This window comes from Volvox carteri (genome assembly GCF_000143455.1).
Source record: "Volvox carteri f. nagariensis unplaced genomic scaffold VOLCAscaffold_22, whole genome shotgun sequence".
Classification (NCBI taxonomy): Eukaryota; Viridiplantae; Chlorophyta; class Chlorophyceae; order Chlamydomonadales; family Volvocaceae; genus Volvox; species Volvox carteri.
Window position 1 is genome coordinate 1,709,007 of NW_003307565.1, and position 27,749 is coordinate 1,736,755.

Here is a 27,749-nt window from a genome sequence, read left to right on the forward strand (position 1 = left end):
TCTTCATTTCGAGCAACTGTGCCAATGGGTGTATCGCAATAGGGGCTTTGACGGACATAACTTGTGTCCACGTTTAAGGGACAAACAACTTGGAGTTCAATTTCCGTACTAGATCTCGGGGGTGCCGGCGGCGGAGGGGGAGGTGGTGGTGGCGTTATTGCATATGGCGGCCATGGGAGGGGGGGCCGTGGCAATGGCGGCCGGCGACGGGGCCCCGGAAGAGGGGGAGGAGGGCGCACGGAGTGAGATGCTGGTGGGCGTGGGGAAGGAGGGCGTGGTTTTGGGGGCCGGCGAAGGGAGGGTGGGCGCGGCCACGGCGGGCGATGGGACTGGGGACGTGGCAATGGCGGCGTGTGCCGAGATGATGATGTTGATGAAGGTCCGGATTCAAGTACAAATAGTGCAGAGGATGAGCAAAGCGGTGGCGATCGCCGAGGGGGTGGTTGTCGGGGAGATGGTGGCCGGAGGGTGGGTGTTTTCTTTGGCGGCGGACTGTGAGAGTGAGTTGGTGATGAGTTCTTATGGTTAGGTGGTGGGCTCCGACTTGGAGGGGGTGGATGGAGCTGGATGCGAGACGGTGGCGATCGCTTGGGAGGGGGCTGCTTGGGAGGCGCCAGCCAAGGAGGTTGGCGTTTCGGCGGTGGTGAATGGTAGGCGGCACGAACACGGAACATAACCGTGGCTGCGTGGTATCGGGGTGAGAATGGCAACGAACGAATGAAGAGGGGTACACGGTGTGAGTGACCGCATCGGGATGAGAATGGGAAAAGGGAAGTAGGGCCGGTGTCATAGACGGCCACAGTTTAATGGTAAAATCAGAGTCCTGGCCTCTTTAGTTCGCAATTTTTGACACGCTATTGAAGAAAATCCGTTTCGCGTGCTTCACGGGCGCGCGGGCGATGATGAATTAGAGTTTGTCGCAGCGTGTGTTAAGCATAGATTTACAAACGTATGTGTCGTTTTATGCGTAGTAATACCTACCAGTGTACATGACAGAGGTCGTGCCGTTATTGTCTGGAGGGCTAAACTGTGGTTCGGCGGCCGATGCTGTCGGGTCGCTTGAATCAGCACATCCCAGCAGTAAATATGAAAGCAAAAGCACCGTGCCACGAGGTGACATGGCTCTATACAACGGCGGTCCACCTCGAGAAACAACAGCACTCCGTTCCTCTTCCGCCATAGTCCCAAACCTAATCTACCAAAATCAAAACACTTTAAGATTGCACATTTTACGTTTGAGTTGGATTGACGAAGACGTTTTGGCGTTAGTTGTACCTCGAAGAAAATAGGTATTAGAGCTTCTTTTGTTACTAAGTAATAAACTGATACTGATTACAGCAACATATGTATCAACTAGCTCCGATCTCTGCCCATCAAAATGATGTGTTTCGTAAATGGCTGTAGTGTGATGCGGAGTAGGCGTGAGCACGTCACAGGACCCTTCCGCCCGTCAAACTGCTGAGCGGCTTCTCCGGTTGGATGAGCACAGCATGCAGCAGCTTTCCAGGAAGAGACTTCCATTGTGATTTATGAGTCTTACGAAATTGGTCTGCGTGTGTCGCGTTAGGCGTTAGGCAGGCTTGTAGTAGCCGGAAGACTTGCTGACCTTAATGCCTTGCTCTCTACCAAGCCATCTGTTAATAACGTAATCTTTCTGTGTGACGCTGTGCTTAACCTGCGAAATGCAAGTACGCCCTGTGCAGCCCATGCAGCCGCCGAAGCCCTGCCCGTTGATTCCAGCGCGGAATGCCCAGCTGGCCGCACACATACCCCGCACCAACAACTGAAATGGATGCTTAAAAACCTCCTGTGACGTCGTCTCGCCGTTTTCAGAAAGTTAAATTTAGGTGGAGGTACATGTATGGCAATCAAGAACTTCGTTTGCGAACCTGTTTCGGTAGGTAAATGTAATGTAATGCTTACACACATTCAAGTTCCGACCACGCGACATGCAACTGAGCGTGAAAAACGAATTTAGGTCTTCGTCTTCGTCGCAAGAATATTCATCCTCCCGTGATTTCACTAGTGCTGGCGTAAACCTAGTAGGCAAACTGAGCTTGGGACTGAAACAGGCAACCCGCGACGCTGAGTCCTCTGCTTCGATATCCGCCTCCATTCGGTCGACGGAGATCGGCCAACGGATTTAAATTCAAATATGTTAAATCTCTGGCAGCGCATGGAGTAACTCTGTTCCATGCTTCCATTTCATCAGCTACCCCACCAGCTACACGCTGCTACACGCCCCCGCCTTCCCTCTGTCTTCCAACACCTGCTCGTGGTCACAACAGGCAATGGCCAACTTAAAATCAGTAGCCTTCATACTTCTTCGCACATATATTAACGTGATAAAAAAGGTCAACAATTTTCAACTTGCCTGCGGACCAATCGTAAGATTACAGTAAAAGTTAGCTGCACACTGCCTAACACGTTTTTTGTTTGGGCGTGTTTTGAGTGTCTCGGCAAACCAAGCTCCTCCGAGCGAAGCTTCTTGTGCTTTATCAATACCGGTTATGAACTTCATGCTGCAGCTAGCAACTCGCTGCACCTCGCACAGCTGCCAGTCTGCTCTGCTTCCCGTCCCGACGGATTTTACCCCTAGAACCCGCTTTCCCAACCGTAAAAACGCTAATACAATAACGGATATGTCCCCGGCATCAGCCATTCTCATTCCCCCTCATCCTCACAGCCTCACCGGCACATCAAGTACGACTGTACGAGCATGCCTTCCATCCCCAACCCAAAAATGCCGCGAAAGCCGAATGCATGGAAAGGGTCAATCATACTGTGAGCAACAGAAGAACCCATGGACAGATTTTCCTGGACACGTCATCATAGACCGTCACGACGGCCACTCGAGATCCTAGGGAACACAAGTCGCAGCCTCACAACAGTGACTCTGCTCCGTAGGTTCCATTTGAAATCCTTTTTCCAAAACCCATTTCCCCCTCCCTCTCACCTCAATTCACCCCTTCATAATTTTAGACGCGTAAAGTGTAGGAGCGAGGTAAAGCATGGCTGCTGGTGAGGAGGAGTGCCAACAACCCCCCCGCCAACATTAATCCCCTCCTAATTCAGGCAGACCAATCTGACAGGCGCCAGCTTTCCTACTGCAAAAAGCAAAAACACGCCGCAAACCGCAAGCCCGGCGGACATTTTCGTCACTTCAGGCTCACGTTATTGCGCCGTGGTATCTCCCCTGGTGCCTTGTGAATGTGTTTATGTACGTACCAAGCTCTAGCGGTTCTTCTGGATCAGATTTCTGTAGCACGGCAATCATACGGAATCAATTCAAGTTTTTTTCTCCCCACCTTGCAAACCTATTATCCATAATGATCGCGACGTCTATTTCCCTAACCTAAAGCTGCAAACTATAATAAAACGTAACCGCAGGTTGCTGCCCTTTCCCGTCGCAAGTGTACGACTCACGTGCGCTTCTTCTTAAGCGCCAAACGGCTGCGGCGCTGCTGTTGCTGCTGCTGCTGCTGCTGTTGCTTAGCTGACTCCGGCGGCGGCCCCGCCGCAGCCACCACTTTCAACAGCGTCCCCGGCAGAGCCGCCACATCCAGCTTCCCTTCCACGTCGCCCCCTTCTGCAAGACCGCCAAGACCGCCGTCACCATCACCACCACCACCACTGAAACCACCACAACCAACTTCACTATGAACATCCGCACCAACCGCAGTTCCATCCGAAGGGTCATCACAAGCGACACAATCGCCATAAGTCCTCGCGACGCTCACGTCCATGGCTTCCGTCGCGGTATCTGCTGCTGCTGCCGCCGCCGCCGCCGCCGCCAGTTGCTCCGAAACCGAACCCAGGACGCCGACCACCGAGTCGTCTGTTGCCCCCGCAACGCCGGGCACAAGCGTGGCATGCTCATCTCCTACCTTCCCTGCGTTGCCGTCACCACCGCCGCCGCCGCCGCGACCTTCCAAGACCCTGTCACGCAGCCGGCCAGCCCAGGACCGAGCCCCAGACCTCCCTCCTAACCCCCCTGCCGGCGCAACCGCAGCGGCGGCGGCGGCGGCGGCGAATCCGTCAGCGGCATCAGATGCACTCTGCGACTCAGCTTTCACGGTCTGGGAGCCCTTCTCCTGCTGTTGGGTCATCCCCGCTAGATCCGCCGTCGACGCAACCGGCGATGCTGCTACTGCTGCAGTCGCAGCTGCCACTGCCTGCTCCTCATCCCCCTCGCCTAGATCGCTGTCCGCCAGATTCACGACCTCCTGTACGACTGCTGCAGCCGCAGCATCGCTAGCGTCGTCAACCGCGACCGGCCGGCCAACGCCGTCATCGCCTGCCGCGCCGCCACCGGTGGTCAGATCGATCACCTTGAACTCCCACACGTTGTCATCGTCATCGTCATCGCCGTACAGACCTACGCATGGCACGGCCTTTAAGGTGACGGGGTTGCCGTACCTGCCGGCGCCAGCACCGCCACCGCGTCCCCTGACGGCCACTGCTGCCGCCACTGCCGCCGCTAGCGACGGAGTTTGAGAAGGACTATCGTCCGACGTGTCAATGTACGTCACGCCGCGGCCAGCGGCGGGCCGACGGCGCTTGTTGGCAGGAACAACCCAAGGATCTGTACGGCGCTTGTTGTTGGGCAGCGGCGGCAGGCCACCGCCGCCGCCAGGTGGCGGCTTGGCCCAAAATGTACGGATGTCCCGGGTTCCAAGCCGCCGCTGCTGCCGCTCCGCCGCCCGCTGCTTACATTGGGCCTTTGTGACATCTGCACGAGGAGGGTTTACGGGTTAAGGGGGATTGACCGTGGTAACGAGGGGAAGATGAGATCTGTTTTTCAAGAAGCCGTCTCCACAAAAGTAAAAAATCGGGGAAAGGATCGTGGAAAAAAACATCGGGGTTGCCCCGGATGCGGCGAATATACTGCAGTACTGCAGTATTGACAGACAGACAGACTGAGGAGCTGAGCAGCTGGATCAATCAGTTCCTTAAAATCACCCACTGTTTAACTGAACCCTGAACAACCCTGGTACGCATCTCTTTCTCCACATACAACCCCCGTGTCCCCGCTCTTTTCCCGTCAAGCCCGCCAAAGGCCCCTAAACCCCCTAAAACCCAAAACGAAAACCCAAAACGAAAACCACACTTAAAGGTTCGCCCTTCCTCTCCGGGAAAATAAAACTTTCAAAACCCAAAAAGCCCCTACCTGCATGACATGCCACGCATAGGGTCCGCATGTTGTCCACGTCACATAGCCCTCCGCCTGCATACACGGGGGTGATGTGATCCGCCTGCCAAGCGAGGCCCTCAGTCGCCTGCCGCAACAGCCGTTCCAGGTGGGTCGTGTAGCCGTGGCGGGTGAGGCGAGGCGCCAGGCGCTCTACTACGGCACGTCGCTTGGCCAGGAAGTCGCGTGAGGTGGCTCGGATGGTCTTCGGAACGTAAGGAGCCAGAAAATGGTGTGATAAGGTGGGGGCACGAGTGTCAAAAGGCCAGGGAGGGGCGTCGAATATCAAGCTTCTCAGCATGCCTTCCTTTCGGTGTTCTATTTCGCAGTCTTAATATATAAATAATAATCTCACACACAGCAACAAAAGGACAGAACCAGACACGTGGGACATACTCTCACACAAGGCACGTACTCGCACGCACACTAAAACAGAGAGGCAGACACACAGACACACAGACACGCACACACACATCCTACGGCACCTACCTGCAGTTGCCGTACAAGGTTGGCGCAGTCCAGTCCGCACATCTGGCACACCCCGTGCTCCAAGCGAGCCAATGTACGGCGCAGCGCGCCGCCACTCGCCTGCGTGTGTGTATGTGTATGGGGGGGGAAAAGGGAAACGACCCCGGGGGTTTCCAGGGCTCCACGGGCTCGGGATAAAACTAAGGGAGCGGGACGAGGGAAGGGACAGCTAGAGCTACGGCTACAGCTACAGCAAGTGGGTGGGCCGGTTAGGAGGCTGAAGGCCGGGGGGCGGGGAGAAGGTCCGTCAGAAAGGAGGGGGGTGTAGGGAGTAGGGGTGGGGGCAACATGAGAACATCTCAGCAAACACACCCAGATGAGACACTTCAGATTTCCTTTCCCGGATTTTGTTTTCTCGATTTTCTCGAAGTTCCGGCGTGGCACACGTGTGTGACCCAGGCCCCAACACCTCACGCCGTCCGTGTCCCCCATCCCCCCTTCTCTCTCTCCCGCAGGGTCCTGTCCCAGCCCACCCAGCCCCCCCCCTGCCAGCTCTCACCCTAAGTCCAAAGACCAAGGGGGCCCCCACGTCTGGCCCCCTTCCCTCTCCCTCATCCTCACCTTCACAAAGTACGCGGTCTCGCAGTGAGGGTCGCAAAAGAGGAGGTCCGTCGTCATCAGAGGCGTGCTGGCGGGCAGACTGCGCGCGTGTGTGTGTATGTGTGTGGAGAGATGGAGCGGGAAAGCAGCAGCAGCAGCAACAGCAGCAGCAGCAGCAGCCGTGGAAGATCGCGGCGGCGGCGGTAAGGAGGAGTTAGGACAGGAGTAAGGGAGGGGCGGAGGGCCATAGTGGAGAAGAGAGGAAAGGAGGGGAGCGGAGCTACTACAAGGCTATACAAGGAACACGCCTTGTCTAAGAGCTCTGAACTGATATCAGACCTCAGAAGTGGGAAATGTCCTCTGCGAGAAAATATGATAGTGGGAATATGGGAAGCATAAACGCGGCATCCGCAAATAGGTTTGGATTTCTCTCCTGGGGGGGGATGCCCCTCTACGCACTGCCGCCCTTCCGCCCTGCCGCCGCCTCTCCTAGCCTTTCCTAGCTACAGACGTACACAACTCCGAACCGAGTGCCTAGAGACGTCGTCGTGGCTTCATTAACGGTCCAACCGGGCTTCATTAACGGAATCTATGAAGGGAGGGGAACAAACGCAACCCTAACCTAACCCCTAACGCAACTGTAACGCTGACCCCATCCCAGCTGTGTTCTCGGACGGCACCGCCATTGCCTGTCCCGGGCACCTTCCCCCCTCCCTCCCCCCCTCCCTCCCTCCCTCCCTCCCTCCCTCCCTCCACCCCTCCATGCACTACCGCCCACTCACCCGGCGGCGTCTTGCACGGGTTTACCGCAGTTGAGGCACAGCCGTACACGACCATCTAACAGAAACGCCTGTTGGTACGTGCGCCAACCAGAGGAGCTATCGCCGCTGCCGCCGCCGCCGCCGCCTGACGACCCGTTGCCAGCGGCGTTGCCGTACCTAGCCTCCGTCCGTACCTGCACAGGATGCAGCGTTGCACCCTCCGGTACTTTGACTGGAGCGCCCTGCACGTACCGCGTCGTACTGGTGCCGTACGCGCCCGCAGCTACTGCCTCACTGGTAACTGCTTCCAGCGCGTCCTGAAAGTATCGCTCTAGTACGGCGCCGTACAGACGGTTACGCGAAACGGCACGCAGCTCGCACCAGTCACGTACGAACGCCGCGGCCTCCGCCACGCCTTCCGCCAGCTGGACAGGCGACAAGGAGGGTAGCGGCGCCACTAACCCCACCGGGCCCACAAAGCTAAGTCGCGCTGCTCGGCCGCCGTCGTCTTGCTCACCATTACCACTATCATCACCGCCACTATCGCCGTCGCCGCCGGCAGTAGCAAGGACACAGCCGGCAGTAGCCTCGTCGCAGCGCAGGCGGCCTTGCAGAGGCACCGGGTCTTGGACTGGCGCTAGCGGTAAGTCCGACCGCGCTGCTGCTGCTGCAGCGACGGCGTTGGCGTCGGTGTCGGCGGCTCCGACGGTTCCTGTAGCACAGCTCGGACACTCGGCCGCCGCCGCCGCCGCCGCGTCACCACATGGCACCTCCGCCTGAGCTAGCGGCGCGGACGGGGCACAAGGTAACACGCTGGCCTTCGGAGGCAACAACTCCACCGCCACGGCCGCCGTACTTGGCAGCGCTGCCACCGCCGTCGCCGGCGGCTGTAACTCCTGCCGGCGTTGCCGCCGGTTCGCCGCCGCCGTCAGCCGCTCCCGCGCCCATCTGGCGGCGTGTTCATCCAAGATGGACTTCAGCATGGCGCTTTGTGGGTGGTTTCGGAGCAGCTCTACTGGCAGGGAGAGACCCACGGGTCGGCTGCCATCGGGTGCCAGATGGAGGTGCACGCGGCTCGTGTGGCAGCTCACCTATAGGAAGGAGATGGAGGGGTAATCAAGCAGCAGTTAGAAAGCAGCTGTTAGAACGTTTGTTGGTTAGCTTGGCTTGGTTAGTTTAATTTGTTGACTTTAAATTGTCGTGTGCTGAATGAGGTGGGCATTCGAGGTCGACCGCCAATTGAAACGGGGCAACCAACACTACAAGGGAGTACCTTAGTAATAATACGACACTTCTTTTTTTGCCGTACACGTAGACGTACACGTACACGCCAGCCGCACACGTCTAGAAACAGACACGACATACATACATACATAAAGGGCTGAATCCTGACGCTGCAATCACCATGCCCCACCCCGTTTCGTCACCTGTCGTACCTCCTATTATCTATATCTGATTTATAGTTATTTAATGTATCTTGTATGTAGACAATTTGTATGTAGACAATACCTCAAAGTAAAAGGTTGTGGACGCAGGGAGCATCTGCAGCAGCGCCGCGCGGCTTGGCGTCATGGCAATCGACCCAGGGGTCATTGGGACCATCCCAGAGTCGTACAGCAGCTGCTGAGAAAGCGGCGCCGGTAGTTGCGATGGCCGCATCTCCAATGCCGCCGCCGCCGCCGCCGCCGTCCCCGCCGGCGCGAGCTGCTGATTCAAACCCCCAGCCGCCACCCGTTCTTCGCCATTGGCAATGTCTAAGCGGCCACCGTCGCCGGCCTCCGAAACCGCCGCCTTGGAAGCCTTGGCCGCATCTTCGCCGGCACTTTGCAAATCCGATGGCTGCGGCATCGCCTCCTCTACACATGCCGTCATTGCCAGTGCCAGCGCTCTACTACTAGAGTCTACTCCTGAAGGGCCACCTGCACCTCCGAAACCGCCACGTGCAACCGTACCCGCCACCAGCGCCGCGTTTGACGGTCCCGGAAGCTGCTCGTCCACCTGCTGCTGTAGCTCTAGATCCACCACCGCATCCACGGCCAGACCCGTGACGGGGCCGCCGCCAGCGGCGGCGGCGGCGGCGGCGGCAGCAGCAGGGCCGGCGGCGGCGGCGACCGCACTCGCTTCAGATCCATCGTGCACCTGAACACCAAAACCAAAAATGACACTTGCGTGAACACTTGCTCGAACATTGCCCCAAATGGGGTTTCATAAATACATCAAACTTGCAGCATCAGGAATAAACCGCCTTCCTCACGCTCCTCTTCATGCCTGATAGCGCTAGCCTGCAATTCATCCTACCACCAATTTTCGCCGTCCTTGCCTTGCCAAAATTACCCTCTCCCTTAAACCCCAAATCACCCTCTCCTTTCAATATTAATCTCCCCCAAAGCGCGCATGGATGAACAGACACTAATCACATCAGCTGCCACACCAAGTCATCAGCTGCACCACCATCACTCGGGCAAAGAGCCAAAACGGCTCCTCTTTTACCGCCTGTACCGCCCAGCAATTGCCGTACCAACTGTAAACCTGTATCGTACGGCAACACGAACCCCCCCAAGAGCACCCTAAGAAGCATTAAGGGGCCTTCAACTCCGTTAAAACCGCCGACCTCCAAATGACGAATATTCAACCCCATAGGGCCCGCGGGGGGATACCTGTGTAAGGTTGTTCAGCGACTCGTTCAGCTTCTGCCATCTTCATAGTAGCCGTACCAGCAGCAGCAGTAGCAGCAGCAGCAGTAGCAGCAGCAGCAGTAGCAGCAGAGTAGCGGCAGCAGTAGCAGCAGAGTAGCGGCAGCAGTAGCAGAAGCAGCAGCAGGAACAGCAGTTTTCAGTGGCAGTAGCAGTAGCCAGGACAGGGCAGGGGCAGCAGCACCGGGGGGCCGGCAGTGGGAGCAAGTCCAACAAAAAGGCCTCAATAGGAGCATGGGAGTGTACGGCAGCAGGAAAATGCAAGTCAACATCAACAAGATAGGGCAGTAGTGGCCCAGCCGCACTTTAGCCGTACGGCATGCTCACGAGATGGTGACGTCATGCCCGTGCAGGATACACACATACGTGTACTGCTACGGCATACAAGTCTGGGGCAGCTCAATTAGTTTCGACATATCTTCCTTTTCTTTTCTCCTGTTGAATGTTAGAACATACAATCCTCGACCCAGCAGTCGCCTCAGCAGTCGCCTCATCAGCCACCACATCCCACCACATCAATACACGTACTTGGGCCTCAATCCCAACCACGTCCTTTAATAATCCCTCCCCTGCAATAACCCGAAGATTTCCTTTTTTGATTGCGATATACCCTGGGAGAGGGATATAGCCAGTGTTCGACACCCCGTACGGGGCCCGTAAGTTTTTGGCCTTTTTTCGGTATCCCCGTCAGGGCCCGTAGGACTTTTCGGTGGCTCCCGTAAGGATTTTGGGGCGCGAAGCGCCCCGTACGGGGCCGCCCCCGGACCGGCCGAAGGCCGGTTACGGTGGCTCCCGTAAGGATTTTAAGGATTTATAAGAGGCCGTACGGGGCCCTGTAGGGGAGAGGACGGACCATATAAAGGATAAGGCCACACACTTGATTCACTACTTCGTGTGGGGATGTTGGGACCTGCTGCTGATACCGGGGCGAAGCCACTGATTGATTAGGCTGCTGAGATCTACTCGCGTAAGGGTTATACAGGCATTATTCACAAGTTGTTTTCTGACGTTGGCCAAAATAATTTGAATCCATACGGAGAGGATGATAATGAGGAGGTTGCGACTGACCCAGAGATTGAAGTACTGGTACAAGCAACATACCCCGCTAGTGACGATGAGGCTTTTAGTGACAGTGACTACTAGACCGACGTAGAACGAGATACCGATGAGTCGTGCGTGGATGAGGATTTTGATGATGAGGAGGACGAGAAAGAGGAGCAGAAGGGATGGGCGGCCGCGGCGGCCAAGGCGCTTGGCTTTCGCTGAGTGTGCCGTGTCCCCGTGTGTAATGGTTCACGGGAAAATAACAAAAATAACGATTTACAGGGCAAAAAAATGCAAAGCGTCACTTTCCACAGCGTTTCAGCCAAGGACAGTGTCCCCGTAAAGGTTTTGCGGGGTTACGGGGGCCCCCGTAAGGTTTTCGGCCAGTACAGGAGCCTGGTACGGGGGCCCCTCCGTAAGGAAAATTTGGGAGGTACGGGGGATCCCGCAAGTTTCAGGAAGGTCAGTGTCGAACCCTGGATATAGCCCTATACATCCTGCCACTGCCGCTGCCGCTGCCCCTTCCCAGCACACATCCTCCTCGCAACTCTGTCGTGTATTCCCTCCCACCAACCTCCGAGAAACCATGGTCCTACCCGCTCCCTTCCCTTTTTGCCATGAACCCCCCCCCCACACACACACCGTTTGTCGTCACAGGTTCCCTTGGCACACAGGAAGTAGACGTTGACGCACGTGTGTGCCTGACCCTTGCGATGAGCTCGGTCCTCCGCCTGTTGAAGCAGGGAGACCTGCGAGTGCGTACGTACGTATGTATGTACGCATGTATGTACGCATGTATGTACGCAGGTACGTACGTATGTATGTACGCATGCATGCATATATGGGAAGGCGTGGGGGACGATGATGGAGAGGACGGCAATAACTCATACACACTCCATCATGGGCGCGAGATCGGTGCTATTGTTGTACAACGGACTGTATAACGTATAACGGAATGGAGCACGACAGTAGTACGGCATCCGTACCTCGTTGGGCAGCTCTACAAACACGACGGCAGAGGCGGCGCTGAAGTCAAGTCCCACGGCGGCGGCGGTGATGGACAGCAGAGCTACACGCACGGTAGGATCGTCCCTGTGGCGATATGTTTGTATGTCGGTATGCGGGTATGTCTGTATGTCTGTATGTGGGTGCTGGGTAGACAGAAATCTGTCTGTGTGTGTGTGCTCTGTGTGCGAAGGCTACAAGTATCTGACCGGGCCTGACGTTGTGTATGTGTGTGTGTGTCTGTCTGACTGTGTGTGTGTGTCTGTGTGTGTCTGTATGTGTGTGTGTCTGTGTGTGTCTGTGTGTGTGTGTGTTAAACCTGGAGTTGCGTTGCTAACCGCGGGTATAGCAAAATATAAACCGAGCCGTTGGAATAAAGGCAGGCGAACAACCAGAGCAGACGAAGAAGCAGAGGCCTTATACATACATACATACGTACACGGTGACATGCGGTAATCCATACGCGCAAGCCGCGAACACTTGCTTATTTTTAAACGGCATTCAAACAAGCTTTGGCCCCCCGAGGCTAAACACAGGATGTGTGGCCAAAACAAACGCGGTGCGGTGCGTTTATAGCCTAGTTAGGCCACCTCACCGGAAACGCATCACCGCCGTCCGCCGCTCGCCGCTGTCGTGGCTGCCGTCGATGCGGACGTAGTTGACCCCCTGCCATACCGCACCGCCGCCGGCACCGCCGCCACCAACTCCACCATCATCGTCGTCCCCCCCGCCGCTGCCGCCGCCCCCGTCGGCGCCGCTGCTTCCTACGGCCCCGTCAAAGCCCTGTAACGCCTCCGCTAATCGGTCCATAACATCCCTTTAAAGAGAGTGAACGATACAAGCAAGTGTACGAATAAATGTACGAGTTAATGAGTGGACGGATGGAGGCAGCTGCAAAGGGATGCAGTTGGATGCCGGCAGGTATGCAGCGGTTCATAAAAAGGAAGCGAGGGAGCAAGTGAGGGAGGAAGTGAGGAAGGGCACGACAAGAGAAGATAGAAAAGGGAGAGGAAACAATGGGCGATGGGAAATGAGGCAAGCGGGCGGCCGCATGAGTGTGGGAAAGAACATGTCAGGTAAGGCACAGATGGTGTGTTATGGGGTGGAGAGCGCAACATCGAGAACGAAATGGAAAGAGCGAGAAATGTTGCGTGTTCAGACGCCTTGAGCCGCCAACTTTGCACCCAGCCATCCATCCACCCAGGCCCCAGCCAGCCAGCCAGCCAGCCAGCCAGCTAGCCGCGCACCTGTGATGGGCGAACACCAAGAACTTGGGCAGCTGGTCGTGGGGTGACAGCACCCCGCCGCCGCCGCCGCCGCCGCCGCCGCCGCCGCCGCCGCCGCCGTCGGCGACACCAGCAGTTCCTGTAGCTGTAGCACCAGTCTGATATCGGCTGTAACCTCCGGTGGCTGCGGCTGTAGCTGTGGGTTTCGTAGGCTTACGTTGGCCAGGCCCGCCTCTGGCCCTGTAGATATTGGTCATTAAGATATTCGGTTTGAAGTGCAACAATTGGATATAGCAGACTACATATATGAATAAACACGAAAACAAAACACAGGCATGCGCTTCCACCCACCCACCGACCACCATATACACGCGGGCACACATGTGGCTAAGAGTAATACATACACATACGTAAATACATACACACATACATACATACAAAGATACGATATGGAGACTAGTGGGGGCACATACGATGCGCAGTACCTGTAGGCTTATCCGTACATACATACATACATACATACATACATACACTGTTCGGGTTTTTCTTCCCTGTGTCGCTGGTTGTGTTTTGGGGGGTTGTTTCAGAGAGCCTTTGACTTTGCCCTAGCTGAGACTTGTGGACTGGCTCTAGCGGGACCTGGGAGCACGTCGTGGTATTTTCACTGCAGCGCCATCTCCAGACGGAGGTGCTGTGGAGTGGCTGCGTAGAGTGTTGGCAGTCTGAGTCGGGGTCGGGAGCACACAAGACTAACCGACTTGTGCTGTGTGCTCAGACCCTTGCGCTGTGTTTCGGCTTCGGCCCCCGGCTCTCGCGGCCCACAGTGTAATCCAAGTCATACATGCCGAACCCAAATAAATACATGCCATCCAAAAGCACACTCCAAACCACAAAAGCAGCCGCGGCCTCTTTTCTTCTCGGGCCCTAGCCCTGCCTTCCCGTCCTCTCCAACGCTGTGTCCCACAAACATTTTTCCCCACCTGCCGTTGCTTCCCTCCGAAACCACGCCGCCGCCACCTAGCGCCCCGATCAGCCAACTGATGGCATCTGGAAGCTTCGCGAGTGCCGTACGATGGGCACTGGACATATTACTGGACCCATGGGTCGATGATCCATTCTCTGTCTTGACCCCTAGCGGTTGCTGTTGGTTGCCGTTTCCGTTGGTAGTGACGTCAGCACCACCGTCGCCGACGCCTGCGGCTGCCTTGGCCGGTACTGCAAAAGGAAAGTACGTTGAGATCTTTCAAACCATATTGCTAACAATGTTTACAAGATTTATTAGAAGAAGACAAAATATAAATGCATTCATGAACTAACCTAGCTCTCGTCGAGGGTAATTACACTGCAATAAACACATGTAAACACAGCCCGCCAGGAAATGTCAGAAAATGGAGATAGAGCAGATGCAGGGAAAGCGACTAAGGCCATCGACGACCCACCGTTGGCCGTACCGCCGTCCTCGTCCGTATCCCCGTCATTCTCATCCTCATCCTCATAGCCCTGCCCAGCGAGGTCCTCCACCTCCTCTCCATTGCCGCCTCCGTCACCATCCGCGGCGTCATCGTCGTCGTCATCATTCTCGTACATATCGCCGCCGTTCTGCTGGCTGGTAGTGGCGGCAGCGGCGCGGTTATCGCTGGCGCCGGCAGCGGTGGCGGCGGCGGCACCAACCTTACCGTTGCGCCGCGGCCGCTTCGCCGCCTGTCCGCGCGCCGCTGCCGCCGCCGCCACCCTCTTGCCCGCGCCGTCTCCGCTGCCGGCACCGCCGCGGCCGCGGCCTCGCTCACTGTCCCGGCCGCCGCCGCCGCCGCCATCGCCGCTGCCGCTAATGTTTGACGGTTCCGGAGCGGGATCCGTTTGTGGCGGTGGCTGTGGTGGTGGCGGTGCTTTGGGTGCCGCACCTGGCCAGCTGTTAAGACATCACGGCGGCAGTGGCGGTTGCCGTAGCAGTGGCTTAGGGTGTTGACATTGAGGATGAGACGAAGAGATGCGCACCGACTAAGGGGGGAAGGACGAACCACGTGAACGAGTGATGCAAGCTGCTGCCAGGGCAAGAGTGTACCAGACGTATAGAACTGACCGACTTGGGAGGGGGGGGAAAGACGAACCGCACGCGATTGAAGGGGGGGGGAGGAAGCCCTAGCGACGCCGACATGGAGTGGCTACGTGTGTACGACGATAATGGATCGTACAGTAGTAACCGTAGTAACACTATCTGTGTGTGTATGTTAGCCTCAGAAAGAGACAGGGAATCACAATAGACAATAAAAACATTGTACATCGTACATCGTACATGGTACAACATACCTTTTGGGGTACGGCAGCCGTACGACTTGACGCCGTTTGGGCGGCAGCTGCGCCATGATGTCGCGCTTCAACCGTCGAATCATAACCTCCCGCGTCAGCAGGCCGTGCAATTCGTACAGCCGGCTGCCGCCTGCCGTAACAACGCCGTACGAAAGGATCAGAGAGCAGCGCAGCCGTTACAGAACGTACGACATATCATACGAACCAGCAACCGGAAGATAAACCTAAAAGTGTGCTGTTCATGAGGGGGAGCACGGAAACAGGCACACCCACAAGACGATGTACGACGCATCCGCAAATGTACGGCGCAACAGATTTCATACACAACGTCGAATGTACAGCCAAAGACACACACACCCATATCACACACACATACGGACATACATACCCAGCCATTCCCACCAGATACAGGGCCCTATACACACACACACAGCGCACATCTTTATGCCCCACCAGACGTCTCCAGGCGCTTCCGCGGGGGCATCATCATCGTCGCCGCTGCCGCTGCCGCCGGCGCGTCGGCCTCGGCGCCTCCTCCTCCGCCTCCGCCGCGGAAGGGCTTGGCGGCGTTCGGTGTGATGCGGTACGGCACCATTCGGCCGTCGCAGTAGCGGAACGCGAAGGCTTGTTTGCTGGCGCCCACGATCCCAGGCTGTAGCGCATCCACCTGGCGCGTCGTGAAGATCGCACGTACGGCATGGTACGGTCCGGGACGCTCACAACAAAAAAACATCTCCACATGCCCCAACATTCACGCACACACGCACGCACACAGCGCAACATGACAGCATGCACGCGAAAACGACGGACCGACTACTTTTTTTTGCGCGTCGTACATTAATGCGGTACCTGACGGTAAAGGTCGTACGGTCGGGACAGGCTCGGTGTGCCGGACAGCAGTACGGCGCGCCGCGCGCGTGCCACCGCCGTCACACACGCCTCCGTGTGGGGTGAGTCGGCCTCCCTGGAGTTGGTGGTTCTCAGGTTGTGAGACTCGTCTACGATGACCATACCCCAGGGCATGGCTGCCATGCAACGGTCTGGATGGCGGAATGAAGGAAAGAAATAGCGAGAGAGGGTGTGCGTTTAATAGATGGATGGATAGATAGATAGATGGATGGATAGATAGATAGATAGATAGATAGATAGATAGATAGATAGATGGATAGATGGATGGATAGATAGATAGATGGATAGATAGATAGATACATGAATTCACGACTCCACTGAACTCCACACGGGACGTGTGACTACGTGGCAAAGCAGAGAGAGGAGGCTACGACAAACCACGGACGATTGAAGCAGATACCTGGGAAGATTCCAGATATTCCAGGATTAGACAGGGGGGGAGGTTAGGGTGTGTTCGGACGGGCATGGCAGCGCGGGAAAGGGGGAGTCGTTACTATTTGTGTCGTAGATGTCTGGCATTGCAGCACCACGGGCTTATGGGGGGTTGACGACGCACCCCGCGCGGGGTGCGGTTCTATCTCCCGGAGGGGAGGATCGAAAGGCGCTGTGGGCAGAAAGGAAGGGGGGTAAGACGAATCACTGGCGAATGAAGCAGATACCAGAGATGGACAGATAGTCCAGGAGAAGACAATTTCTGAATATATTTCTGAATATTTGCTGACCAGTGATGACTTGTGTAGTAGTCATTGCGGCGAGGTGGCCATAGCGGGGTTGCGAGACGGGTGAGTTACTAGCTGGCACGTCCAAAGGAAGGGAAGGGGGGGAAGGAAAGGACAGGCAGCATGGCCGGACAAGTAATGGCTGTGCCCCGGCCCTCGTAGCCCATGCAGCGCGTAGTAACGACCGCAATGGGATTTGAACAGGTGATCTGATCTGATGAAGGGATCCGCCGCCTCGACGACTACATCTGCCCCTCTGCGTTCCGTCACGCTCTTACCAGGCCCCCAGCAAACTGCCTTGCCGCCGCCGCTGCCGCCGCCGCCGCCGCCAGCGCTCCGTCCACTGCCGCCGCCAGCGGCGGCGGCGGCGGCGGCGCTGCCGCCCGCCGCTGTTTTGCCACCGGGCGCCTCCGCCGGCGGTGGCGGCACCATCTTTGTCTTGGAGCAGACGGGGCACGTGAGCCGTCGCATCATTTCGTAGCTGGTGATGGTAATCCGCGGCAACACCTGTAGTTCGCAGCAGAATCACCACCCCGAGCTAATTAACCACCGCACCCGCACCCGCACCCGCACCCGCACCCGCATCCGCACCCGCACCAGCACCAGCACCAGCACCCGCACCCGCACCCGCACCCGCACCCGCACCCGCACCCGCATCCGCACCCGCACCAGCACCAGCACCAGCACCAGCACCAGCACCCGCACCCGCACCCGCACCCGCACCCGCACCAGCACCCGCACCCGCACCAGCACCCGCACCCGCACCCGCACCCGCACCCGCACCCGCACCCGCACCCGCACCCGCACCCGCACCCGCACCCGCACCCGCACCCGCATCCGCACCCGCACCAGCACCAGCACCAGCACCCGCACCCGCACCCGCACCCGCATCCGCACCCGCACCAGCACCAGCACCAGCACCAGCACCAGCACCCGCACCCGCACCAGCACCCGCACCCGCACCAGCACCCGCACCCGCACCAGCACCAGCACCAGTCACCAAACCGCAATCATCGGTTCAGTCAAGAGCGAGGTGGTGGTGTGGCTCACGACGCACGAACCCCAGCATTTTCGTACCACCCTTTCCGCTACCTCCATTCATCCAGCATCGCCAAGAGCGCCATCATTGTCACAACAACAACAACAACAACAACAACAACAACAACAACAACAACAACAACAACAGCAGCAGCAGGAAGAAGAAGAAGAAGGAGGAGAAGGAGAAGCCGCGTAACGACAGTACTCGCCGCAGTAGCGACTTTACCGGCAACAACAATGGAGTAGCAATGGCAAGTAGATGAGCACAACAACGACGAGCACAACAAGGACTTCAAAACAGCAGATCCAATAGTCGTAAGTCTAACTTCCAAACCTTTCTTTTCCCATCCTAACCTCAAAGCCTCAACAAAAGCCGCACCTGCCCCCTTGATATCCGCCCCGTGAGCCGGTCCGCCTTCCCCTCAATCACGTGAATGAGGCTGGGCCTGAGGGTACACGGGGAAGATGATGGTGAGGAGTACGGGAATGTACATACAGTCGTACACCAGGGCCGAGTTGGGCAGCAGCAGCAAAGTAGAAGCAGCTTGTAACAACGGTACCAACGGTAACAAACGTGCGAGTCGGCGCTACCGGGTGCACAGGTCCCATCATGAGGGTAACCCTCCGTCGTATATATCGTTTGGCTTGTGAGCTTTACACAGCTGGTGGCAGCTCACCAGGATGGCAACCGTATGTCTGTATGTCCGTATGTCTGTATGCCTGTATATCTATGTGCATATTGCTGGCCCCGTCGGTACCTAAGATGCGGCATCCACTTCTCCAGCTCCTCCGCCCAAACCAGACGCAAACTGGCAGGTACGATGCACAGCAACGGCCACTCATCCTGCAGGAAATGCCGTACCATGTTGAGCCGTCGTACAGGTACGACACAGTGACACGACTGAAGGTGGCACGTCACCGCAGATACATAGGCCGCATGGCGAATACGTTCATAATGATAACTAACTAACTAACTAACTCGCAGCGTGACGATATGCATGAAACATATTACGTTGCAACCAGGCAACCTTGTCGAAACGCGCTTGACACACCAGGCAAACTGACCCGAGAAAGAAACCCGTCGCCGGCCCCGAAACCCGTCGCTCACCTCATAGCATGCCGCCAGCGCTATCGCCTGTACTGTTTTGCCCACCCCCATTTCATCAGCGATGAGGCACCTGCCGTACCTCTCCAGGCCGTATTGCACTCCCTGGAGCTGAAAGGGCATCAGTGCGGACCGCAGCGAGGGGGGCATGCGACGTAACCGTGCAGCCACCTCCTCCGGTGGCGCGCGTTCTCGGAGGCAACCCCTGAAGGACCAGAGAAAGGTGAGGTAGGCAAGGTCGGTGAAGTCAGTAGTAGAACTTCGTTGAGCCACAACAACGACGTAATTTGTGTATCTTCGGCCGGTGGCTGGCTTTTCTTACGCCTTAACTACGAACTACAAGCATAGTAAAATGCGTGCACAATTCCGCTGGGCTGGATTGAGCCCCCGCTGCGGTGAGTGAATAAAGTGGGGTTTCGGATAAAGTTAATACTCGCTGTGAAGAGGTGTGGTGAAGGACGGCACGGGGAGGAAGATGAAAGTGCACCGGAGAGTGCGGTGGCTTTGGCTGGCAGCCGCGACGAGGAAGTTGTGGCGGTTTGAGGTAAGGTGTGGGAGGCCAAAGGCCAAAATCGGGGCAAGACTTCACGGAGCGATCAACCCAGCAACACAATCAACATCAACAACACCAGCAGGTGACCGACGCAGGCTTACTCGGAGGGCACTGAACGTCACGTCCACACAACTCCTTCACAACTCCTTACACGGGCGGCGGCCGCACGGGGCCCTCCGTACCTGTACGCTCGTCTCACTGGCTCCGGAATGAGAGATCCCGCGTTAAAGAGCGAGGAGTGCGGCGGCAGCGGGGCCAACAACCTCTCGTAGCAGTCCAGGGGGAAGAACAGCGCGGAGTCCTGGCACAGTCCAGATTCAGTCCAGGGAGGAGGGGGGGAACGTCCAGATTCAGTCCACGGAGGAGGGAAAAGAGAGCGGTAGGGGAAGGTGAGGCGGGAAGGGGAGGGGGAAAGGTTCGCATGCAAACAGTGAAGGGGGAGGGGAGCGGGAGGAGTGAACACAGGAGCGCGAACGGGAGGGGAATCTATGAAAGGGTCAGGGGACCGGAAAGGGAAGGGAAAGGGAAGGAGGTAATACAAATACGCAGGGGTGAAGTAAAAAAACCAACCGCAGATGAGAAGGGGGAAAGACGAACCACGAACGTAAAGCTGCTGCAAAGAAAGGGGGGTAAGGAGGGGCATCGTGTATAAGGAAGATTTTACTTGCACGCAGCGCGCCATCTTTTCCTGAGACGCTTGAGAGGAGCCGCCCCCTCCTCCCCCCAACCCCTCCCTCCAGCAAAACACCCCGCGCCCCCCCGCACAACTCCCACACCACCTCACGTCAAAGTCTTCCGCTGCGTCTAACAGGCCCGACATCGCCGCCGGCTGTGCCGTACTACCGCCTTTCTCCTCCGCTTTTAAGTAGGACGCTTCCGCCGCCTCGGTCGCCGCCGTCGCAGCACCTGTCAAGTCGCTACCGCCGCTGGGGTGCACCCCTGGACCTCCTGGACCTCCGGCGCCGCCACCGCCACTGCCGCCGCCGCCACCGCGGCCGCCACCGCCGCCGCCACATGCTAGCAACGAACTCGCCTGAGCAGGCGTCAGGGCTGTGCTGAGGTCCAGTCCAGCACCCGCCAGCACACACGCCACGCCGCCGGCAGCCGCCACCGCATCCTCCGCTCCAGGGAAGGGTACCACCTGGGACGAGACAGACGGGCCCCCCCCCCAAAAAAATACACCTCACCCCTCAATCTCTTCATGTCCTTTTCCTTAAGTCACTAATGACATTTAAGAAACATATTTCTGTCAAACATTACTCTCTGCCCTCCCGTTTGGGTGGTTCTTTTCGTCAATCGTCTGTGCATCGTCGTAACCCGCCTGGATGTGGTTACCTTAACCCGTAACGGCAAAGTCCACAGGCGGATTCCGTCCCCTTCTCCTCGCATGCCTTTCAACCCCACAACAACCCGCCCACTCCCACGTCCTAAATCCCCAATCCGTGCCCCTCACTATCAAAGTCCCTCGCGTTACAGCTCTAAAGCTCTAAAAAACGCTTTGCTAAGCGGCGGCTACACACTAGCGCCTCCGAAACCACCACTCGCGCGAGAAAGCCATAGACCAATCCACCCCATCACGCTCACCTTAAATACATTGTCCCCCACAATCTCCAGCGACATCACGGGGTCTCGTAGACGGGGGTGGGGGTAGTATCGCCAGCCGCAATCCGGGTAGCGGCAGCAGCGCCAGTAACCCAGCGGCTCGTACAGCGCCGGTTGCGGCGGCGGCGGCGGCGCCGCCGCCGCCGGAGGACCGCCTCCGCTGCCACCTGGCTGGTGGTGGTAGTATTGCTGCTGCTGTTGTTGTTGTTGTTGTTGTTGTTGCTTCCAGTGTTGCTGAAGGAATGCAGGCGGCCAAATCCAGACGAGCGCAGCGTTACAAGGCTGATAGACGCCTGGACACCTGTACGACAGGTTGCAGGCGGTTCAGAACTACTCAAATAAGTAAACAGGACCTTCATTCGGAAACCGAGTCAACCGGTCAGGTCGGGGCTGAAGGCTTAGGGTCACGTGGCCGATCAAGGTCGATCACTTCTGCAGGCAACTGGCCTGACCGTCACGCGAGAAAGATTTAAATATTTGAAGTAGTACGGCACTGCACGACAGGTCCCTCGACTCCTCCACTTCACCTGTCGTACGGACATCGTCCACAAGCCTCCGGTTCTTCTCCGGGCGGCAGCAGGGTTGCACTGCCGCCAGCATTTTGAGGCCCGCCGCTTCCACCGCCGCCGCCGCCGCCGCTGCAGCCACTGTTGCGGAAGGTGCTAGCACCATCCAAACATGCACCTTCAGACGGCCTGGCGCGGTACGAAGTCCCCTGATATTGAATTCGCATCTGCTGCTGTTGCTGGTGGTGGTGAAGATACTGCTGTTGGTGCGGGTGGTGCTGGAATGGGTAGTGGCCATGTTTATGTTGTTGTTGGTTGTGTGCTGTTGGTTGTGGTTGCAGTGATTGCCTTCCGTTCTGTTGTTGCTGCTGCTGCTGTCGCTGCTGTTGTTGCTGCTGTTGCTGCTGCTGTTGCTGCTGCTGTTGCTGCTGGTGATGGTGTTGCTGCTGCTGTTGTTGCTGGTGATGGTGTTGATGATGGTGGGTGTAACGTTGCAGCGGCGCCCCAGAACTCTGGACGGCATCCGGGATTCGGCGGTCCGGCGGCTGTGGCGCCGATGGAGGCGGCGCATACAGGTGTGACTGTTGCGGCTGTTGTTGCCAAGCCTGCTGATGCCATTCCTGGCCATGCCTCTGCTGATATGGGAGGTCTTGATGTCGATATTGCTGCTGCTGCTGTTGCGGTGGCGGTAGCGGCGGATGCGATGACATATGGTGTTCCGGTGCATGACCACGTCCCCCTTCGCCATCATTGCTGCTGCCGCAGCAACCCATCGCTGGCGCCGCCGTCGTCGCGCCTGTCGCCGCCGTCGCCGCCCCTGCCGCCGCCCCTGCCGCCGCCCCATCTGTCGCCGCCGTAAGTGGGGGATACGCAACGCATGAGACCGAGGGCGAAGCGTACCGCTGACCCCCCAGAAGCTGGGATTGTGCTACTGCTGCTACTGGCACCGCTAATGACCTTGACACCGCGGCTGCTGCCGCCGGCGGTGGCGGAGGCCATGCTGGCCGCGGCAGCTTCGGATGGTACGGCGGGGGTTGCTGCAGCTCGTCATGGCTCGTCGAGCTTTGTGGCAGACACCGCTGTCCCTGCGGCTGCTGCGACGGCTGCGGCGGCCGCCGCTTCAGCGGGCTACCGCTACCTCCAACCCCGCCGCTGCGCTTCTCCCCTGAAGACGGCGGGCTGCCAGCGAAACGGAGGAAGGGATTCACGGTCGGGATGATCTCATCATCGTCGCCATCATCGTCCGCTTTGGCAACGGCGTTAGCGCCTGTGGCGTTGGCGGCGGCAGCCATGCCGTGATCAGGGTTTTTGCATTGATGGCGGCGGACCGGCGTGCCGTGCCCGGCAGCGCACCCGCCGTGCGTAACCCAGCCGCCGCCGTCATCGCCACCTACGCCTCCGCTGCAACCGCCAGCTCCGAAACCGCCGCCCTGTGGCCATCCTCCGTCTCCAGACTCGCCACCACTACGCCCAGCATTGCCTCCGCCTCCGCCGTCCCCGCTGGAACCCGAACCCGCATTACCTGGGGCACCCCCGCCTCCGCCGCTACCACTATCGTGGGACTTCTCCGCGCTATCATCGCTGCCGCCAGCGGCGATACAGGTCCACGAAGCAGGCGGCTCCAGTTGGCAGCCCTGGAGTAGCGCCTGCTCCTGCTCCTGGACTGGCAGGTGCTGGCGCTGCTGCTGCCCTGGGTACTGCTGGTGTGCGATTCCCGTGCAGTCACTGCTTTCGTTGCTCGGGGCCTGCTGGTAAGTCGGCTGAAGCTGCTGCCCCAACGCCGGTCCCTGCTGCTGTTGTTGTTGCTGCTGTTGCCTTTGTTGCTGTTGCTGGTTCTGCGCCGCCTGCTGGCCCTGCTGCTGCTGTTGCTGCTGTTGTTGCTGTTGTTGCTGTTGCTGCTGCTGCTGTTGCTGCTGCTGTTGTTGTTGCTGCTGTTGTTGTTGCTGTTGCTGCTGCTGCTGCTGTTGCTGTTGTTGTTGCTGCTGCTGCTGCTGTTGCTGCTGTTGCTGCTGTTGCTGCTGCTGCTGCTGGTTCTGCGCCGCCTGCTGGCCCTGCTGTTGCCCTTGTTGCTGGTACCTCTGCTCACAAGGGACATTCGGACGAGCCGCCGGTACACCTCCTCCTTGCGGTTGGCAGCTACCTGCTGCGCCTGAGGCACCACCGTGTTGCTGGTGCTGTTGTAGTTGCTGTTGTTGTTGTTGGTGGTGGTGGTGCTGCTGCTGCAGAAGCGGGTACAGCGGCAGCTGAGGGCCGCCCTGATCCTGTCGCGCGCAGGCCACCGCCGTCCTGGATGCGCAATCAGACGGCTGCCACTGCTGCTGCTGTGGAGGTGGCGGCGGCAGCGAGCTTGGATGCTGTAGCTGCTGCTGTTGATGAGGATGTGGACGCAACCCAGGCGGAAACTGATGCAATTCTGGTGGGTTACGTGTGTGCAGGGACAGCTGTGGCAGCCCTGTGTCCGTTTGATTCTGCTTCTGATTTTGGATCTGATTTTGGACCTGATTTTGGATTTTAATCTGAGGCTGGGGTTGCTGATGGGTCTTATGGTGGTCCTGGGGCAGGTTAGGGCGTTCCTGCGGAATTGTTGACTGATGGTGCTGGTGCTGAAGCTGGTGCTTGTAGTAATGATAATGGGACGCTTGCGGCAGCTGCGGCCGCGGTGGCGCCGTCACTGACGGCGCTAACGGGCCATGACTAACGCTGTTTACCTGGCAGAGATGCATATCTGGAACATGTTGGTTTTGGGCAATGTGCCGTTGGGACTGCAGGGGGAGGTGGCTTTGCGTCGGCCACTGCTGCAGCTGGTGGCAACATGTCTGGTGCCCGCCTTGGCCTGGTGCTGTGGATGCTAGCAGAAGCGCGCAGGGCATCAAGCCAAAGTCGGAGGCAGGCATAGGAGCGGAATTCTGTTGCTGCTCCCGCAATGAAGGTGCTGGAATCTGCTGGGGATATGCGGGCTGTCCAGCATGGTTCGGGCCACAGCTAGGGTTGCTCCAGCCCTGACGCAAGCCGTCATCACGGTTGCCGAGACTTGTAGATGTGGATTGTGACACAGCTCCAGCAACGCCATAGCCGCGATTATCTGAAGGTGGCCTGACCTTTCCCGAAGATGAGTCTGCGATGATGGCTGCGAAACCTGCCTCATCCGAAAAAGATTTTGCCAAGGTGATCTTATCGGCCTTAAACGTACCATCCTTGCGGTTCAATTCCGATTCTGTGTGCGAGGCAAACGTTGCGCCTGGTTGCATCGTGATAGCCTGAGCAAAGCTGTCAGCGAACAGCTCATATTTTCATACAGCTATCAATTTTGCTTCAAAATGAATTTGAAGTGTTTTTGCAAAGGGGAGTATGGCTTTGTGCACTTCGCGCCAAACAGCTAATTTCCAAATTTCCCGACGCAGGTTTCATATCTTAAACCTTAGGGTTCCCCAACACTCCAACATCCTCTCCTTATTTAGCATAAAAGCACCAGTCGCTAAGAACGGTTGGAGACAACTCAAGTCGAAAACATAGCTGCCTTCGGAGCAACGTAACAGAAAACTGTGGATTTCGCCACATCAAGCAGTATTGCGCATTTGCTGTGTAAGAGTTCTCCGTCTAGAACGGAGTCGGACCGCTTGTTCAAACCTCTGACGGGCCATCAGCTAAGTTGTAGTTGTTACATTGGAGCAGACATCGGCAAATGGAGTATTTTTGGGTGCGGTAACGGGTCCATTCCTGTCACCATTGACTGCCGGCTCCGGCCGTCGGGCGGCCCTTCCGGCCGCAGAGGAGCTTTCGTATGGGATGGTAGGCGGGTGGTCCTACTTCTGCAAGCGGGTCGGCTTCGGCAACTGTATTTCTGCTTTCGGTACAACCCGAAGTGCCCGAAGCGTTTGCTGATGCCTGCTGGGTGTTCACCGACCGGTCGGTAAGGTAACGACTGGTAAGGTCATTGACCGGTTAAGCTACAGGTCGGTTACCGGATCGTTATCTCGAAATGTCGGTTATCCTACCGAAGCGACCGATTTGGGTTATAGCTAACCGGTCGGTTACCAACCCTTTTATGCCATAGGTTGAAAGGGAGGGATGTATGAAGGGGGACGTATAGAGGGATGGAGGGGGGAATATACGAGGGAGGGAAGGGGAGGGATGCACGGAGGGGTGGATGTATGAATGAAGGGGGGTTGTATAGAGGAAAGGAGGGAGGGAAGGAGGAACGGATGAAGGGATGCCGGCAGGGATTTAGCTCAGAAATTCGATACCACATTGCAAGCAATCCTATTAATGGCAGTCGGGATAAGATAGGAAACCAATCCCCCCTTGATATACTATCTTACGACCCAAATTCAATGCGCAGATTACATCCCATGCTGGAGTATGGATAGTCAAGGATGGGATGCTCAACCCAAAGTTTATGTCTGCATAAACCAAATACTGAAACCTGCCTCATTTTAAATGGTGTGCGTGTACGCGAGAGATCTTTTTTTCCTGACCGGCTTTCCTTACCGTCCTGGTGCCTGCGGCCGCTGTCCTGTTTTTCCTTGTTCCATGCCGTGCCTTTCTCGGCTTTTGCCAGTTGCGGCATGCGCGCTGGCCTCAGGTTCCCGCCAGCATGGTTGGACAAAAAAGGAGTTCCTTGCCCACACATGTGAAGTAGCTGGTACACAGTACAGCACACGTGACGTCTACAAATACGCGCTAAGGCGCTCCACCAGCATCTTAAGACGCCTTTTCCGCGGCCAGCTACTACAGCACGGAAGTTAGTTGCAACGTTGGTTGTTCTGGTTCGTAGGTAGCCTCTGTTCGTGGGTAGAGTCTGGCGGTATGAAGGGCCTTGCAACATGGGGCCCCGCATGTCTGCCCTGGAGGGTGATTTCTGGGTTCAAGTCCTGCGGAAGACATTAGTGAGGTGCTTGCTTGCGTGTTCTTGGCGTCCCGTGGGGTCTTGGACAAAGCAGCGACTGTGGCCGTTGCCGAGGACCGCGGCCAAGCATTAACATTAAAGTCACAATCCTGGTAATTCATTCTCGCCCTGCGACTGATAGACCATCCATGAGAGGAAGTGTGAGGTTAAAGGTAAACCCGCTGGGAGTCTTCGGTAACCTGGCGTGTACAAAGGCTTGGGCATTGGCTCCACGGGTGTTGGGCTGCGGAGTTTACTTGAACACCCAAGCGTCCTGCCTGCGATTGAGAGCCCGGCCGCTTCGGATAGCCCCCTGACTCCTACTGAGACCGTGTGTGTGGTGGTTACGGAGACCGATGTTGCAGCTTTAGGGGGTGTCCTCGCCCGGTGCCCGGAAGAAGTCGCACCAAGTTATAAGGTAGTGCGCTGCAATCCTTACTAACATGTAAGATATCCTTACTAAAAGGACTCAAACGCAAAATATCTCAGCTCAGCTCAGTAAATAGTCGTCCAAAATAGAGTAGAATGGCACGTGAAACTTTATCCTTGATGTCTATCACCCTATATTTTTCTCAAATTGGCATACGGGCTTTATGATCCGGAGGTAGCAGCCAGTCAGAGCCAGCCACAAAGAACAGGTCCACAGCCTTGTTATACGTGCAACTTTTGCACATGGCGTGTAGATAGTCCATGAGACACGACCATGCTGAATAAGTTGGAGTACAACAGCCTATTAGAAACCTCGCGGTAACGAATGCAGCGGTAGTTCGGGGAAGGTCGTACGATATGGATGATAAGAACTTCTAAAGCACCTTTGCAACAATGTGCAGGCAGAATATTGCTTTGCATCTATCAATAGATTATGGTTAGATGTCAACCTCGAGCTTGTATGAGTAGGAGATTTTTCGAAAAGGGGTCTGAGCCACTTATCCGAACGGCTCCTTTTCGCATCCATCTGGGTCTTGGCGTAATCTCTTACCGCTAAGGATTAGCTTCGAAATTTATTTACATTAGATTCATCCTTCCTGTTTATAGCCGCGACAGTCGTGTCTTCATGCACTGCCATAGCCGGCATCCGCGTTTTATTAACCAGACCTTTCGTCTGCAAACTTATAAATGTGTCCAAAGGGTAAGCGA

At 57.1% G+C, this 27,749-nt stretch overlaps 3 protein-coding genes across 3 annotated transcripts; 1 reads left to right on the forward strand and 2 right to left on the reverse strand.

Moving 5' to 3' along the window:
- Positions 1-163: 163 nt before the first annotated feature.
- VOLCADRAFT_91787 (uncharacterized protein) lies at positions 164-529 on the forward strand (the record flags this gene model as incomplete). The annotated part of the gene is made up of 1 exon (XM_002951149.1): positions 164-529. One exon carries the CDS (start codon positions 164-166, stop codon positions 527-529), a length of 366 nt encoding a protein of 121 aa, XP_002951195.1.
- A 1,041-nt stretch (positions 530-1,570) lies between these two features.
- On the reverse strand, positions 1,571-12,572 carry VOLCADRAFT_91788 (uncharacterized protein; the record flags this gene model as incomplete). Its single annotated transcript, XM_002951229.1, has 9 exons — positions 1,571-1,675; positions 3,531-4,732; positions 5,171-5,396; positions 5,681-5,779; positions 6,281-6,359; positions 7,042-8,111; positions 8,530-9,159; positions 11,744-11,849; positions 12,358-12,572. The coding sequence occupies 9 exons, from the start codon at positions 12,570-12,572 to the stop codon at positions 1,571-1,573; spliced, it is 3,732 nt and encodes a 1,243-aa protein (XP_002951275.1).
- A 1,077-nt stretch (positions 12,573-13,649) lies between these two features.
- On the reverse strand, positions 13,650-26,357 carry VOLCADRAFT_91789 (uncharacterized protein; the record flags this gene model as incomplete). Its single annotated transcript, XM_002951230.1, has 21 exons — positions 13,650-13,710; positions 13,969-14,203; positions 14,428-14,857; positions 14,890-14,986; positions 15,296-15,425; positions 15,749-15,962; positions 16,145-16,335; positions 16,761-16,808; positions 17,202-17,430; positions 18,341-18,407; positions 18,639-18,805; positions 19,070-19,177; positions 19,238-19,271; positions 19,802-19,920; positions 20,404-20,760; positions 21,204-21,388; positions 21,749-21,987; positions 22,628-23,571; positions 23,814-24,013; positions 24,153-24,941; positions 26,216-26,357. 21 exons carry the CDS (start codon positions 26,355-26,357, stop codon positions 13,650-13,652), a joined length of 4,986 nt encoding a protein of 1,661 aa, XP_002951276.1.
- Between the last annotated feature and the right edge of the window lie 1,392 nt (positions 26,358-27,749).